Source organism: Notamacropus eugenii, chromosome 6 (assembly GCF_028372415.1).
Source record: "Notamacropus eugenii isolate mMacEug1 chromosome 6, mMacEug1.pri_v2, whole genome shotgun sequence".
Taxonomy (NCBI): Eukaryota; Metazoa; Chordata; class Mammalia; order Diprotodontia; family Macropodidae; genus Notamacropus; species Notamacropus eugenii.
The window spans coordinates 39,763,201-39,776,978 of record NC_092877.1 but is presented as its reverse complement, the minus strand read 5'-3'; the positions used below and the strand labels follow the sequence as shown (position 1 = coordinate 39,776,978).

The following is a 13,778-nucleotide window of genomic DNA, read 5'->3' as shown; positions in this document are numbered from 1 at the left end:
TACCTTACCAAGCCTGTGAGTAAAATCCAGGGACTGTACTTCTCTCTTTGGATTGGCAAGCATCTTGTGCTTCAGAAGCATGCCTTGGAGAAAGAAAGAAAATGCACGCATAACAAGGAACCACCATCTTGATGTCATGAAATTATTGTTTGAATCATTACTTTTCATTGGAGATGGAATGAAGGCAGACTTTGTGCAATTTTAGTTGCAGATGGAGCAAGTCATTTATCCTCTACCCTTCAAGGTATCTTGAAGGGTGTCTCTGTATTTGATTCACCACATAATAGACAAAGTTCTAATTTCTAGTAACGAAATATATACGAGTATGCCTTTAAAATGTCTGAAACAAGATAATTTTACTCAAAATGTGGATATATATGGTGGCTGAATGCTCTCAATATTGGTGATCTAAAATTATTTTCAAAGAATCCCTTTCATCTGGAAGTAATTTTATCTGCCTTGCGTTTTAGGTTTGTGTCATAGGAACAACATAATTTCTATTAAATTATTAATAGACCCAAGACACACCCTGTGATTAGTGGGACCTGGAAATGATGCAGCAATAGCTAGAGTCAAAGACATGCTTCCAAGGATGGAAGCTGTCTGAGCTGTCCTCTTCTCTAGGGGGCCTGCAAAATAAAACATATGGCCTCAAGTGAGAAGCATTTAAGACACTTCCTGCCCAGTTTGCTCCTGGGTAAGTTGAAAAAGAAAATTTCACTATTTTCTTGCAATTTTTTTGTACTATTTTTCTTTATTTGCTGAATTGAAACAAGGAATTTAAGCCTATGTCCAAAAGAGAAAGACCTTAAACTTGGGACCCATTACCATTTTTTTCACCTACTGCCTACATATCCATGGCACTGAACATTGAAAAGAGTTCTGTAAATTTAAAGTCACTCTCTGTGTGATGAAATGTGGTTTAAATTACCCAGCGAAAGGCATTGACTTGAATAAAACTAAGCGGAAATAAGCAAATTAAAAGGGAGAGGTTGGTACTTTGTTTTGGCTATTTTATACAAGGCGTGTTTTAACGTTTTTAAAAGACACTTTGAATATACTCATAGCTTTAGTGTCATTTAATCAGCAAGTCCAATGAAAACCACAAAGGTTTTCTAAGATCATTCATTGTGATATTGTATTCCCATTAATATGAAATTTCAAACAGGTAATTATGTCCACGTGGTAAACCAACATATGAGGTTAATGTGACCCTGAATTGCTGCCTTTGTCATGCAGCCAATTTATTCTGTATGTTTCTTCCCTTACCCTCTTTTTTGGTAGTTCTTTAGAAGGTCCAGAACATGCATTACAAGGGAAAAATGTTGATGCCCTTAAAAATAGAAAAGGTTTTTCTTGCTGGGAAAACTGATCATGTAGAGGTTCCAGGAATCATATAAGAAAGGAATTGGAGTTATATTTTAGGTGGCAAATTGAGCCTTTCAGAGGGGACCATAGGAGCGTGAAGCAGGTCATGAGTACTGTAAAACTTGGGTACAATAAATGGCATTGTACTGCCCTTGGAGGAATAAAACATATCTATTATAAACCATGAGCTAGTTTAGCAACTTTTACTCACTTCACTTCCACCTGAGCATCCCTGCACAGCTGAGACTGCATTACATCTCTATGAACAACCTGAATCGCTCTTGCCCTGGAAAATCATAAAGTCCAACTTGGCTTTTGACACTGACTAAGATACTTGGATTAGGTAAAGCTGATCTTAAAAGAGAAAAATTGGATACTCAGCAAACCCCAGCAGATATTTTGACATACTCTTGGAGCTGATAAGAGTCGTCATAAATTTAAACATTACCTTGCCTAGCACAGAAACCACACTAATAAATGGCTTTGAATTTTTTATGAATGACTGAGCACCCTGCTTTACTAATAAGTTCTCTGGGAGGCTGTGGTTTTTCTTTTGGATGAAGGCGTGTTGGAGAGAAGCTACTGATGAAATGTCATATAATTTTACAAGTTGCATAACTGCTTTTAACTACTAAACTATCTCTGATTAAAATAACAATTGAGCTTGTAATTTTTCTGAGCAGCTGCTGCTACAGGGGGTCATTACCTTGGAGAGCTTGGAAATAATCGCACTCCTGGTACATGAGTTATGTAGCCTCGTGTTTTACAGCAATGCACAAAGTTTAAAGCCTATAGTAGAATGTTATTTGAAAGCTGTCAAACCATGTTAAAAAAGACTGCATCGTCAAAAGGCCCTGGTGGCCAGGATTCTGCATGTAGCCTTGTCTTACTCATTATAAAATGCATGTTTATAAAGTTCCACAGAGCATCCAATTCCCAATTCACTTATATCAGCAAGACTTAACTTGCTCATTAATCTAAATTCTTTTGCAACTTTAATCTACATGTTTAATTAATCATAAAATGAGGCGGTAAGTAATTTCAGCAATGTGTGGCTTGTTATCAGATGCATTTAATCACTCTTCTGTGAGCTCATTTGGAAACACCTGAAGATGTCGAGAGCAGTTTGAATAAGCATAAATTATTCTTTGTCAGTGTACTTCACTCAACTAATAAGACATTAATTTAAAAGGCACTGTTTGTCATTTTTAGATCTTTACCAATATTTTTAGCTTAGCAATATAACTCTAATTGTGTACATGATTCACAACGGAGTGCCCGACATAGGAAAGGGTAAGAGTTTAATTCATTTTTCTTATTTACATGTAATTATGTCATGTAATCTTAGTTTTTAATGAGGATTAACCATCTTGTAAGTATTCATATGTTTTTGGAATAAGTCACTAATGAATTAGAGTTGGGAAAATTATTTGGTAGGATATGGGATTTCGATGCCTCTCATCTTTTCCTGGGCAAGTCCTTGACAAGTTGGATGAGGTTTGGAGATAGGCCTTCACATCCAATTACAGGTACTGCAGAGAAACCAAACTGCAAAATTTTAACTTTGGAAAATGGAAGTGAAACAACCTTCTTCACTTGGCTCATGTGTTAGCTTTTTGCTTGGGCCTTCGGATAAGATTAGGTAGCCTGGAATAATGGCATTCCCATTTCCCCCGCCCCAGTCACTTAACTGTTCTTCGTAGTCGGCAATGACATTCTGAAAAAAAAAAAATAGAGCATTCATGACTTCAGAGCAAATAATTCATGAGAACTGAGTGAGTTATGTATCTCTGGATGTCAGGAATATGGGAATAAAGACTGCATTTCATTGGATGTCATCAACTGTCCTGCTCCTGCCATGAGAGCAAGGACATTGAAGAATTCTAGTGGAAGCAAATGTCTTTACTTGCCTTGAAATCTCTTAATTCATTTCCTGCTTTTGCAGGGCACCCTCCATGACTTGTCTGGGATATTCAAAAAAGGAGAGTCCCCAGAAGGGTTGTGTGTAGGAGTGAAGATCTAAAGATCATAGCTTTAGAGCTAAAGAAATCTTAGAGATTATCTAACCCAACTCCTTCACTTTACAGATGAGGAAACTGAGTACCAGAGTGAGGAAAGGGACTTGTCCAAGGTAGCCTAGCTAGTAAACAGCAGAGTCTTCTGATTCCAAATCGATGGCTCTTTTTGTTATATTATACTATCTCCACAGTCCATAGAATCTGGGACACAGTACTTTAATTTGCAGGAATTTCTTCATGGTGAGCCAGCTGGTATTTCTTTGTCTATCTCATACATTGTGCAGCATAGTTCTTATATGGTTTCTTCCCTATTCCCCTTTCAGAGGAAATAAAAGACCTCCACATCAGATTTGAAGTTACTTTTATCACATCCCTGCTTAAATAACCAGACATGATCTTCGCATTACCTAAAACCTCTAGTCCAGAGAATTCTTAACCTTTTTTGTATCATAGACCCCTTTGACAATCTGGTGAAGCTCATGGATGCCATCTTAGAATAATGTTTTTAAATAATTGAAGGAAATGCTAAATTTTAGGTAGAGGTTAGTAAATATAATTATGTAATTTTTTTTCCTGTCAAAGTTCATGGATCCCCTGAAATCTTTCCATGGCCCCCCAAGGGCATTCTAGTACAAACTCCTGCTTCTTGGGCATTTTAGCCCTTATAAAGACTACCCTAAAATGGCCTAAAATGTTGAATTTATTTGCATTTTCTGGGAAGGATACTCCAGCAGAATGTGATCTAGCTGATGGACAAAGATTAGATTTGAACAGAAAACTAGTCCTAAGTTTTTCTTTATTGGAAAACTCAAGTTTTGAATTTTGTTTGAAGAATTTGTTTGAAATGAAAGAGCATAAAAAGTATTAAAACTCAAATACTACCTAAGCCAATATTTGGGTATGAAGAGGTATGGTGTAGGATTGCTTGCACAAATCTCCCATCTAGGCTAACTTTAATAAAAGTAGAAGCAAGGGAAGATAGGTGGTACAGTGCATAGAGCACCAGTCCTAGAATCAGAAGGATCTTAGTTCAACTCTGGCCTCAGAAACTTGACCTTACTATGTAACCCTGGGCATGTCACTTAACTCTGATTGCCTTGCCAAAAAAAAAAAAAAAGTAGAAGCAAAGAGAGAACATAGTTTTATTCCCATGACTTATGTATGATTCTTTTTGACCACCCCAGGGTCTTCCTGAGAAAGAGGCCTATTCTACATAGAGGTACAGCCATTCAAAGAAAAGGATTTGTATTATAGAATGTCATAGGGTAGCTTGTCTGTATGACATATTTTAAGACAAATAATATCAATAGTTAGCATCTATGTAGTGTTTTAAGGTTTATATATATTTATACATATTATATATATATGTATATATATAATTTATCCTTACCTGGGAGCTAGGTGCTTAAATGAAGCTGAGAGAGATTAAATGATTTTCTCAGGCTCACACAGTTAGTGTCTGAGGCCACACTTGAATTCAGGACTTCCTGACTCCAGGTGTGTTGCTGTATACCCTGAGCCATCAGCTGCCTTAAGTCTTGTCCTGTTGAGATTTGGCATACACAGATGTGTGCATAGATACCACCAGAGTCATCATAGTGGTCAATATTACGTGATAGTTGCTGTTATGAACACAATACCCACAGACACACCAGGTGCACAAGCCTCTAGGAGAGACTAAGACAATTGGTTAGAATGTATTCTACCCATTATGATGAGTTGTTTCATTGTTCCACTGCATTGTATGATGGATTGGACAAAGGGACTCTGACACCTTAGTGGCACTAGAAGTAGTGGTTGGCAGTCCTGTTATTCTATAACCTGTAACTTCTATGATTAGAGGCTACTGTAGGACACATAGCAAGCTGGTGAAAAGAGAGATAAATGATGTCAGGAGATGGGTGACAGGAAGAGACAAAGGATAAGTGAATGACATGGACTCTGTGGTGTTGGATACAAACGTGCACAGGGAAGTGGTCTTTGGAAGTGTGCAGTGGGACACCTGGGGCCAGCGGCTGCTATGAGAGTCTTACCCTGGTAGACCAGCAAGAAGATGAAGATGCAATCCATACTAGCTGCAACTCTCCCATCCAAATACTACAAAGTCCAAATACAATACTTTCTTGGAAAATAATAATGATACCGAGCTGGTTCAGAATTTACTTATGTTCTGTATGATCTCATCAGAAACCCTGATATTTTTCAGCTTTTTTATATGAATGAAACTCAGTCCTACTTCCTGACAGCAATTCTGTGGTTTTTTTCTTTTTTCACAAACACCCAGGTCTTTACATCCACTTTTCCTTCCTAATCCTATTGTCATCTATCAACAGTACCTGCCTTCCCAAGATGAACTAATTTGGTCTAAATCTTTGAACTTGTATGTTTCTTGGGCACCTAGGAATCCAGTGCCTGTGACTTCATGGAAAGTTCTAATGCCAGGTGTTAAAACCTTTGCACAGTGGATTTGCTCATGGATCTATTCAATCTTGCTTATAGATGAAAACAAGGTAATGAGATGCACAGATGGGTAAGTGTGCATTTGGTTACCTCACTGACATTTACATGTGGGATGGATAAGCTTGCATTTGGTTTAGCTTCCCAAGTATACTCGACTTGGACTCTTTGGGCCAGGAGATGTCTGAGCTACTTAGATTGATGGAACAGCAGTAATAATCTTGGAAACTGTTGATATTTTCTTCATTTCCTGTATTATACAGAACTGGCATAGGGAGATCATCCTTGCTGCCAACATATTAATAATAGGCCATAGCTAATGTTAATTATCTATTCATTCAGCTTATAAAATGTTCCCAAGTACTTAAAATTCCTGGACTGCAGGTAGAGCAAATGAGGCAGTAATTGGTAACTTTCACATTTAACACTTACTGCTATTTTCTATTGAAGTTCTTCTACATAGGAGAACCATGAGACCTGCTTACAGAAGGCAAAGGATTGGCTATCTAGATTATTGGCTGATGTCATTTCCAGGGCCTAAAACTTCAATGCTACTGCTCTGGGGAGAAGAACCAGGTGCTGTTTATGCTGAGATTATGGAAAACCTCTCTGAAAACTTATGTATATGTGTGTATATACTTATATAGTGCAAGATTAGGTAGTTAGTCCACAGCTCACAAATGAGGTGCTAAAAGTTTGCAAGTCAGTTGTTTGGAATTTGGAGAGCATTTTTTTTTTTTTTACAAAAAAATGTCATAAATGGTGGTTAGGTTTTGAGAATAACCTACTGTATTTAGCTATGTTATATGTTAAATGGACTTTTATGGGCTATCCTGAGAACACAACTACCATTTACATTGTTCCTGTGGGAAAATGAACTCTGAGTTTTTACCTGAGGAGCCAAGAAATCCTCTCTTCTGATGCAGCTCAGAGAACAGAGGTGGTATAGTGGAGATAGAGAGCTGGACCTGGGGGAAGGGAGAATGGGGTTCACATACAGCTTCACAAAGTACTCTCCGGGTGACCCTGGGCAAGTCACTTAGCCTCTGCCTGTCTCCATTTCTATAAAATGGGGATCTAGTGAGATATTTGTAAAGTACTTGGCAAACCTTAAAGAAATATACAGACTCTAGCCAGTGTCATCATGGTCATTGTCATCCTCATCTTCATCTATTTCACAGTAGCTGGGAGGGAAGTAGAGAAGGATTATTTGTAGAGTTATTATAGATATAAAGTTATTTATATATAGTTATCATAGATATAAAGACTTACAGACCTAATGACCTTTAAGGTATTTAAGTCTAATATTCTTATTTTTTTGTTTGTCTGTTTATTTTTCAAATGAGTAAACAGGCCCAGAGAGATTAAGTAACTTTAAGGTATACAAAATCAGGAGTTGAATCCAGGCCCTTTGAGTATAAATTCTGGGTTTTCTCCACTACCTCAAGGAGCCCTCACATCCCCAGTGTCTCAGGGGAAGGAGCAGGGACATGTATCCTTACATGAAAACAGACATATGTGTGCATGTATATATATATATATATATATATATATGTATACACACACACACGTATATATATATTTCCTGAAACAACATTATTTCCGTAAGATTAAAAACAAACCAAAACAACTACCAGACTGATAGCTATAGTGCAGTAGTCATGGTTATTCATCAGATGGAATACAATGTATAGACATATGTAGACATATGATGTACAGACCATATGCCTCAATGAGCTTGGGAGGGAAAAATATCATTTAAAAGAGGAAAGGCAGGTGGGTCGATGGTCTTCCAACTGTAGTTTCTTGACATCTTCCATAGAAGAAGGAAGCAATTACTGATGAGATTCAGTCAAAACCAACAAACTCAGAAATGTATTTGATATGTCTAACACAGCTCACAAGCTGAAAAGCACCTCAGTCATTATATGTGACTCTAAGAACAAACACAGAGAGAGATTGAGTTTTTCACTATTGAAAATTCTCCTTCATTGTTTACACATTCAGGAAGATGTATTCTCTTCCCAGTTATTTGCCCAAATTACTGGAGCAAGAACAAAATAACAGAATTTCCCCTTCTGGGTGTAGCACTTTGATGCCCAGAAGTGATCTAAATAGCCTTGTTGATTGAACTTTCTAGTTGGCCGTGAATGAGGACAGACAGGGTCTTGAGGTTCCAGCATGGCTGGCTACAAAGAAACAAAAATGGCAGAAGTGGCCTACCTAGTTGTTAGGTAGTCAAACAACATCTGAGCAAATTGGCAACTACTTTTTGGACGCGGTTGGCCACGGCACTCTCCATTCTCTTGAGCATGAGCAAATCGAAGCGATTGGCTAATCACAATTCACAGGTTTGAGTGGGAAAAGACCAGTTTCTAAAGTGGATCTGTGAACTAGATTAGAGGAAAGAGTCCAGCTATTCCCTCCCTGTCCTTGGTAAACTGTAGCACTGGTAAAAGTAATTGAGTTTTTGGTGATTATGCCAGAATCACTTAAAAATATGCCATGCACATATTTTCACTTGATATAAGATATTGGGCGCACTTAGGATGCTGTCTAGGCCAGGAGACAGAGATGACAGTAACTATGCCTCAAATACTTAGTGTGTCATCTCAGGGCTATTTCCCAATATGCCATCCTTTTGAGACATCTTAGGAATGGAAAAGTCCCTTTGTCACATGGATAGTTTATTTAAACATTGCACAGTTTTCACTAAAACGTTTCACTTTTGAGTTCTGATGTGCTCATTGGAAAAGTGAATTTTGCTGTTGCTAAGGGGAAGAAAAAAACATAGCCAGGGCTGGGAGTAGGTTTATAAAATGGCTCCAAAACTTTTGGCCGTTGGCTGTTAGAAAACAAGGGTTTGATGAGTTACGGGCAAATGAGTCAGAAAGAATTTAGTTTCCCCTAGAACACATATAGACTGAAAATAGAGGGGGACAAGTGCCTGGCAACATAAACTTGATATTTTTCTGAATCCAGAGTGTTTGAAAATGTTTGGCAACTGAAAAGTTAGCTGACTTCATGCCTTCCAAGGGGAAAGTAAGAGTGTTATCTTAGTAATATAGTTGGGTATCTGACAAGTAGGAGTGTTCAGTATGTACATTGCATTGGCTAGGAGCCAGCTGGGAAACTCAAGTCCTAAGTGCACTATCAAAGGCCCTCTAATATCTACTGGTGGCTCTGCCATGGAGTAGAAGAATCATGGATTTCTATACAGTGACCAGGCTCTGGCTTTGTTCTGGTCACCATTCTTTTGGATTCATTGACTACCAGCCACCAAATTGTTTAGATCTGAAACAGGATGATCACCTGAGGCTCTTCCATCTCTACTCCAGTACCTTCCATACTCCAGAAAGAAAGAAAAAGAAATATGCAGATTGACTCACACCACAGAAGGCTTCTTCAGTGCTAAAGTTAAGTGGCTGTGTTTTACTCTGCCTTTCCCTCTATTTGGCAAACCTGAAAAGCTGTCAGGATCACAGACATTTCCTGCGGCATCTTCTAGAGACTCCTATTTGTAAGAACCTGAATTTCTGGAATGTAAAGAGGAAGATATATTCAACCCTATTCATGGGATTAACTTTTCTTTTCTTCATCTTAAACCACTGCTTGATTCATAGAATCCTAGCCTTCTAGCGGGATCAGAAAAAAAAAATCAGCTATCTAATATGTTCCACCCTGTCTTTAATTTGGAAAGGCTCTGATAGGTGGATATAGCTCTCACTTTTTAAGCATTCCAAACCAGCCTTTCCTGCCCCTCTCCCACCTCCTTATTAACCCCTGCCTCCCTCAATTACTTAGTATTCATTTTGGATTTACTTATCTGTGTACATAAGAATATAAACTTCTTGAGGGCAGAAATGCTTTCTTTTGTGTGTTTTTGTCTTTGTATTTCTAGCATCTAGCTGTGCCAGGTGTATAGTAGGAACCTATTAAAAGTTTCTTGAATTGAGTTGAATTGACTTGAAATTCTATGTGTGGTAGCCCAAGAGATACCAGGTTATTCTGTGAATCAGAAAAAACAAAAATACAAAAAACCCAAACCCCAAAACATTGTCTGAATAGAGGTAGCTGATGGCTGGTTTACTAAATTCCATCAATTCATATTATCTGGTTAGAGAAAGAATTTGTTTGTTTGTTTGGAGAGAGGAAGAGCTGAAATTGTCACCTTCACTTACAAAGAAGAATTAAGCTTATGCTTCAAGATATAAAACGCAGGGCTTGCCTCCATGAGACCATTAGGAAGGCAAGTTCTATGCCTAACGATATCAGTTCCTGATGGTGAACTCTCTGAACTATTAACCCTTTGCCTCAGTCCTTAAAGAAATGGCTGTCAAAAGGAACCTATCAACCTATATAACTCAAAGGCAAAGAAAAGATGTCTGCAATTCTAAATCAGTTGTGGCACATTTTTACTAATGTGGATTGAGTCTGTTGAACTCAATGATTTCTTGCTCTCAAGAAAAGTGAAAACAAATACCCAGACTAGAACAGCAAGAGAGGGAGAAAAGCAGACTCTCTATTGAAAACATGAAGACTTGGAACAAGCTCCTTTTTAAGGCAAAAAAATAGACATAAGTAGAATTACATCTTATGCTACATTGCTGGCGAGGATGTGATGTTCTAGTGGGACAGAGGAGCTCAAACATGAATGAAGAGTGGAATTTTCCTTTCATTCTCCACAATAACTATGTTTGTTGAAGAGAAAAAGGAGGAAAAAATGACCGTCATGCCTGGTTTTGAAGGAAAACTTGTTTATGTGCGTCAGACATTGGAGAAATTGTTTGAGAACATTTTGACCATGCAAAAAAAATGTGGCCACTGAAATTCTTAGGCCACATCTTAGGCAAGAAATGGGGCTATCGGCTACCTATGCCTATGTACCATTCTATATGAATGAGTCTCTGTGAAGATAGTTTACTTAGCTCTCCCCTCCCCTCTTTCTAAGGCTTCTGAAAAAAAAAAGTATTTTTAGTAAGGAGAGTTTATACAGGATATTTTAGCTTGAATCCTGGACAGATTTTCCAAGTGATTCACACACACTCACACACACACACATACACACACACACACACACACACACACACACACACACACACCAGGAAGTTGAATTAATTAAAAATCCATCCATTCATTCATTCATTACACCAATGTTAAACATCTATTATACACAAAGCAATATATTCGACTCTAAGAATATAAAGTGAAATCATACAGAACCGCTGTCATCAAGGAGATTTTTGTCTGGTAGGAGAAATAAGATAGGCACACAACTATGACACAAGGAAGAATTTATAAAGTGCCATCAGAGAGGTACAAAGTGTTAGGAGATTCAGAGATGAGACAGATCATATTCCCTTGTATGATCAGGGAGAGCTCCTGAAGGAAATGGCATTTGATCAGAGGCTTGAAGACTAGGTGGAAATTTGAAAAGTATCCATTGCCATTTGTCTGGAACATGGGATATATGTAGGAGAGAAGTGGAAGAAAGGTAGTTGAGGGATGTAACAGGGAGTTCCTGGAGTACCTTAAGTGCTAGACTGAGGAATTGAAGCTAAGGCAGGCAATGGGGAGATACTGAATGTCAGTGAGTGTTGCAGTGACATGATTTCCCTCCATGAGGTTTATATTGCCTAGGAGAGATCCTAATGAGCTTTGTACCTACTTTTCTAAAAAAGTTCAACTAGGGAAATGCTCCTTTCTAGTTTCCTGTTTCATTCCCTCATTCCTTCCTCTGTTTCTTTATTCATTCGTTTCTTCCTTCCTTCCTCTGTAAAAAGACTAGTTGTCCCTTCTTTGTCTGGAGTTCTATTATTTTGGGCACTCAAACCCTTTAAATCTTTGAGGGATTATGACTAAGATTGATTGCCTGGGCAGATGTCACTTGGGTCTAAAGGATGAATTCTTAACTATTTTTGTCAAGGAACCCTTTGGCAATCTGGTGAAACCTCCTGATCCATTCTGTGAACGCTTTTAAATGCATAAAATAAAATACATAGGGTTTCAAAGGAAACAAATGATATTGAAAGATACTTTATCAAAATAACAAAACAAGTTCACAGACCCCAGTTTAAAGTTTCTGGTTTCAATGATTATCTTTCAGAAAAACTGTACATTTTATAATCAAATCCCTTTGAATATTTCTTCATTGTAGGGCCATCAATGAGAAACCCAAAGATTTAATCCCAAATCTGGTAATGGCCCAGGCAGTTTCCACCATACTGAGTATAAGCAAACTATTGCATCTACACTGCTAAAAGTGGAGATAGGTTTGTCTAATATGTTTGTAATCACTGTGTGATCCTGTTCCAGGGGAGAGTTTAAAAGTGGTGAGATGTGCCAGATCCAAGCCTCACTAAACTCAAGGTCAGGATACTCAAACCAATCCCATCAGTGAGATCCCAGAATATGGTGGAAGGTAGTGGTGTATTTACATGATATTCATACAGTCATTCTGAAGCTAGGAAGGTTTGAGGTAGCATGGTGCAGAACTTTGAATTGATTGTCAGAATACCTGGGTTTTAGTCTGGACTTTACGACTTACTAGTTATAAGGTCCTAGGCAAATCATAGCCTGTCTGAGATCAATTTCCTCATCTGTCAAATGAGGATAATAATATTTGTACTCACAGGTCTGGTGTGGATAAGAATTTTTTATGTGCCATAAAGATATATGCTATTATCATGAAATATAATAATAGTAATGTTCATTTAAAAATAATATGGTCACTGAAAGCTGTATCATTTAGGGTCATTAAAGAAGACCTGTTAACATCCTTCAGAGCTTCTAGGTCATTCTGTGCTCTGCCAAATATTGTAAATGAATGTGTATGAATGTGATGTGATTTCTGTCCTTTGTGATTTTACCATATAAAATGAATGTTGTTTATGAACAGTCAAATAAACCCTTTATGGACAGACACATATACATACAGGATGTCCCAGAAGTCTTGGTGTAGTTTTCTGTTGTTAAAAGCTTTATAATACACTAAGACTTTTGGGATACTTTGCTTATAAATAAACCAAAAACATACATTTAATTCAATAAGTATTTTATTAAATTTTATTAAATTATTAAAAATAAAAGTATTTTATTAAACTTTGTGCTGGTCACCATGCTACACCCGGGATAAAAATGGGACAGTTCCTGCTTCTTAAGGGACTTAGATTCTGCTGGAGGAAAACAACTGGAGAAATTAAATATTACATGTACAAATTATACATGTAGCTCCTCTGGCTACATATACAAAAAATAAATGCAAAATGACTTTCAGGATGAAGGAGAGGGGAGAATGTTGCCCACTGGGGGGCATCAGGAAAGGCAGGCATCTGGATGGAGGAGGAGGTACTTGACTTTGGAAGTCATGTAACTCCATATAAGTTATGATGTAGGATCTGGTCTTTTGCTAATGTATGCATGCGTGTATACATGTAAACTGTAAACCTGTGTGGATAGCCAGATTGTAAGTTACATTCAGAAAAGAACAGCGCTAAATATTCCTTTACTTTTCTCAGTGAGGAAAGATTTCATAGAGTACGTATTTACTTGGGTTTATGGTCCCACCTACTTGCCCACAGGCTTTGAAGTGGATTTCAAACTTTAAATTGCTTAAAACAAGACAAGTGAGTCTTCACTTATCAGGTGAAACTTTCCCGTGGCTAATATTGATATTCCATGGTGTCCCAGGGGAAAAATTCCTTTGAATCTTTCTCTTTGGTGCTGTCTCCATTTGCAAGGTATGCTGGGAAGCCAATTTTAAACCCTGCCCCAGGTTTCTTTGGCCTCTGAGTTCATTCTTGTGTCAGATATTGACACACGAAGAGACAGGGCCCACCTCTATACCACAATTTAGACATCTGTCAAATTGGCAGAGTGAGAATGATCAAGACTCAAAGTGCTCTCTTTCCCAAACTAAAATCCATTGAGTAGGAC

General features: G+C 37.8%; 1 protein-coding gene across 21 annotated transcripts in view; it reads left to right on the top strand.

The window, feature by feature from the left end:
- SOX6 (SRY-box transcription factor 6) overlaps positions 1 to 13,778 on the top strand; it is a 666,349-nt gene that overhangs the window by 144,637 nt on the left and 507,934 nt on the right. For 14 of the 21 annotated variants that reach the window (XM_072619591.1, XM_072619592.1, XM_072619590.1 and 11 more), the window contains exon 1: positions 5,035 to 5,916. The exons of 6 other annotated variants lie outside the window; for them this stretch is intronic. In XM_072619591.1, coding sequence (XP_072475692.1) covers positions 5,822 to 5,916 — 95 coding nt within the window. In that variant the 5' untranslated portion in view covers positions 5,035 to 5,821. Of the gene's footprint in view, positions 1 to 5,034; positions 5,917 to 13,778 lie in introns of those variants that run through there. One more of the 21 variants, XM_072619572.1, reaches the window with a different exon arrangement.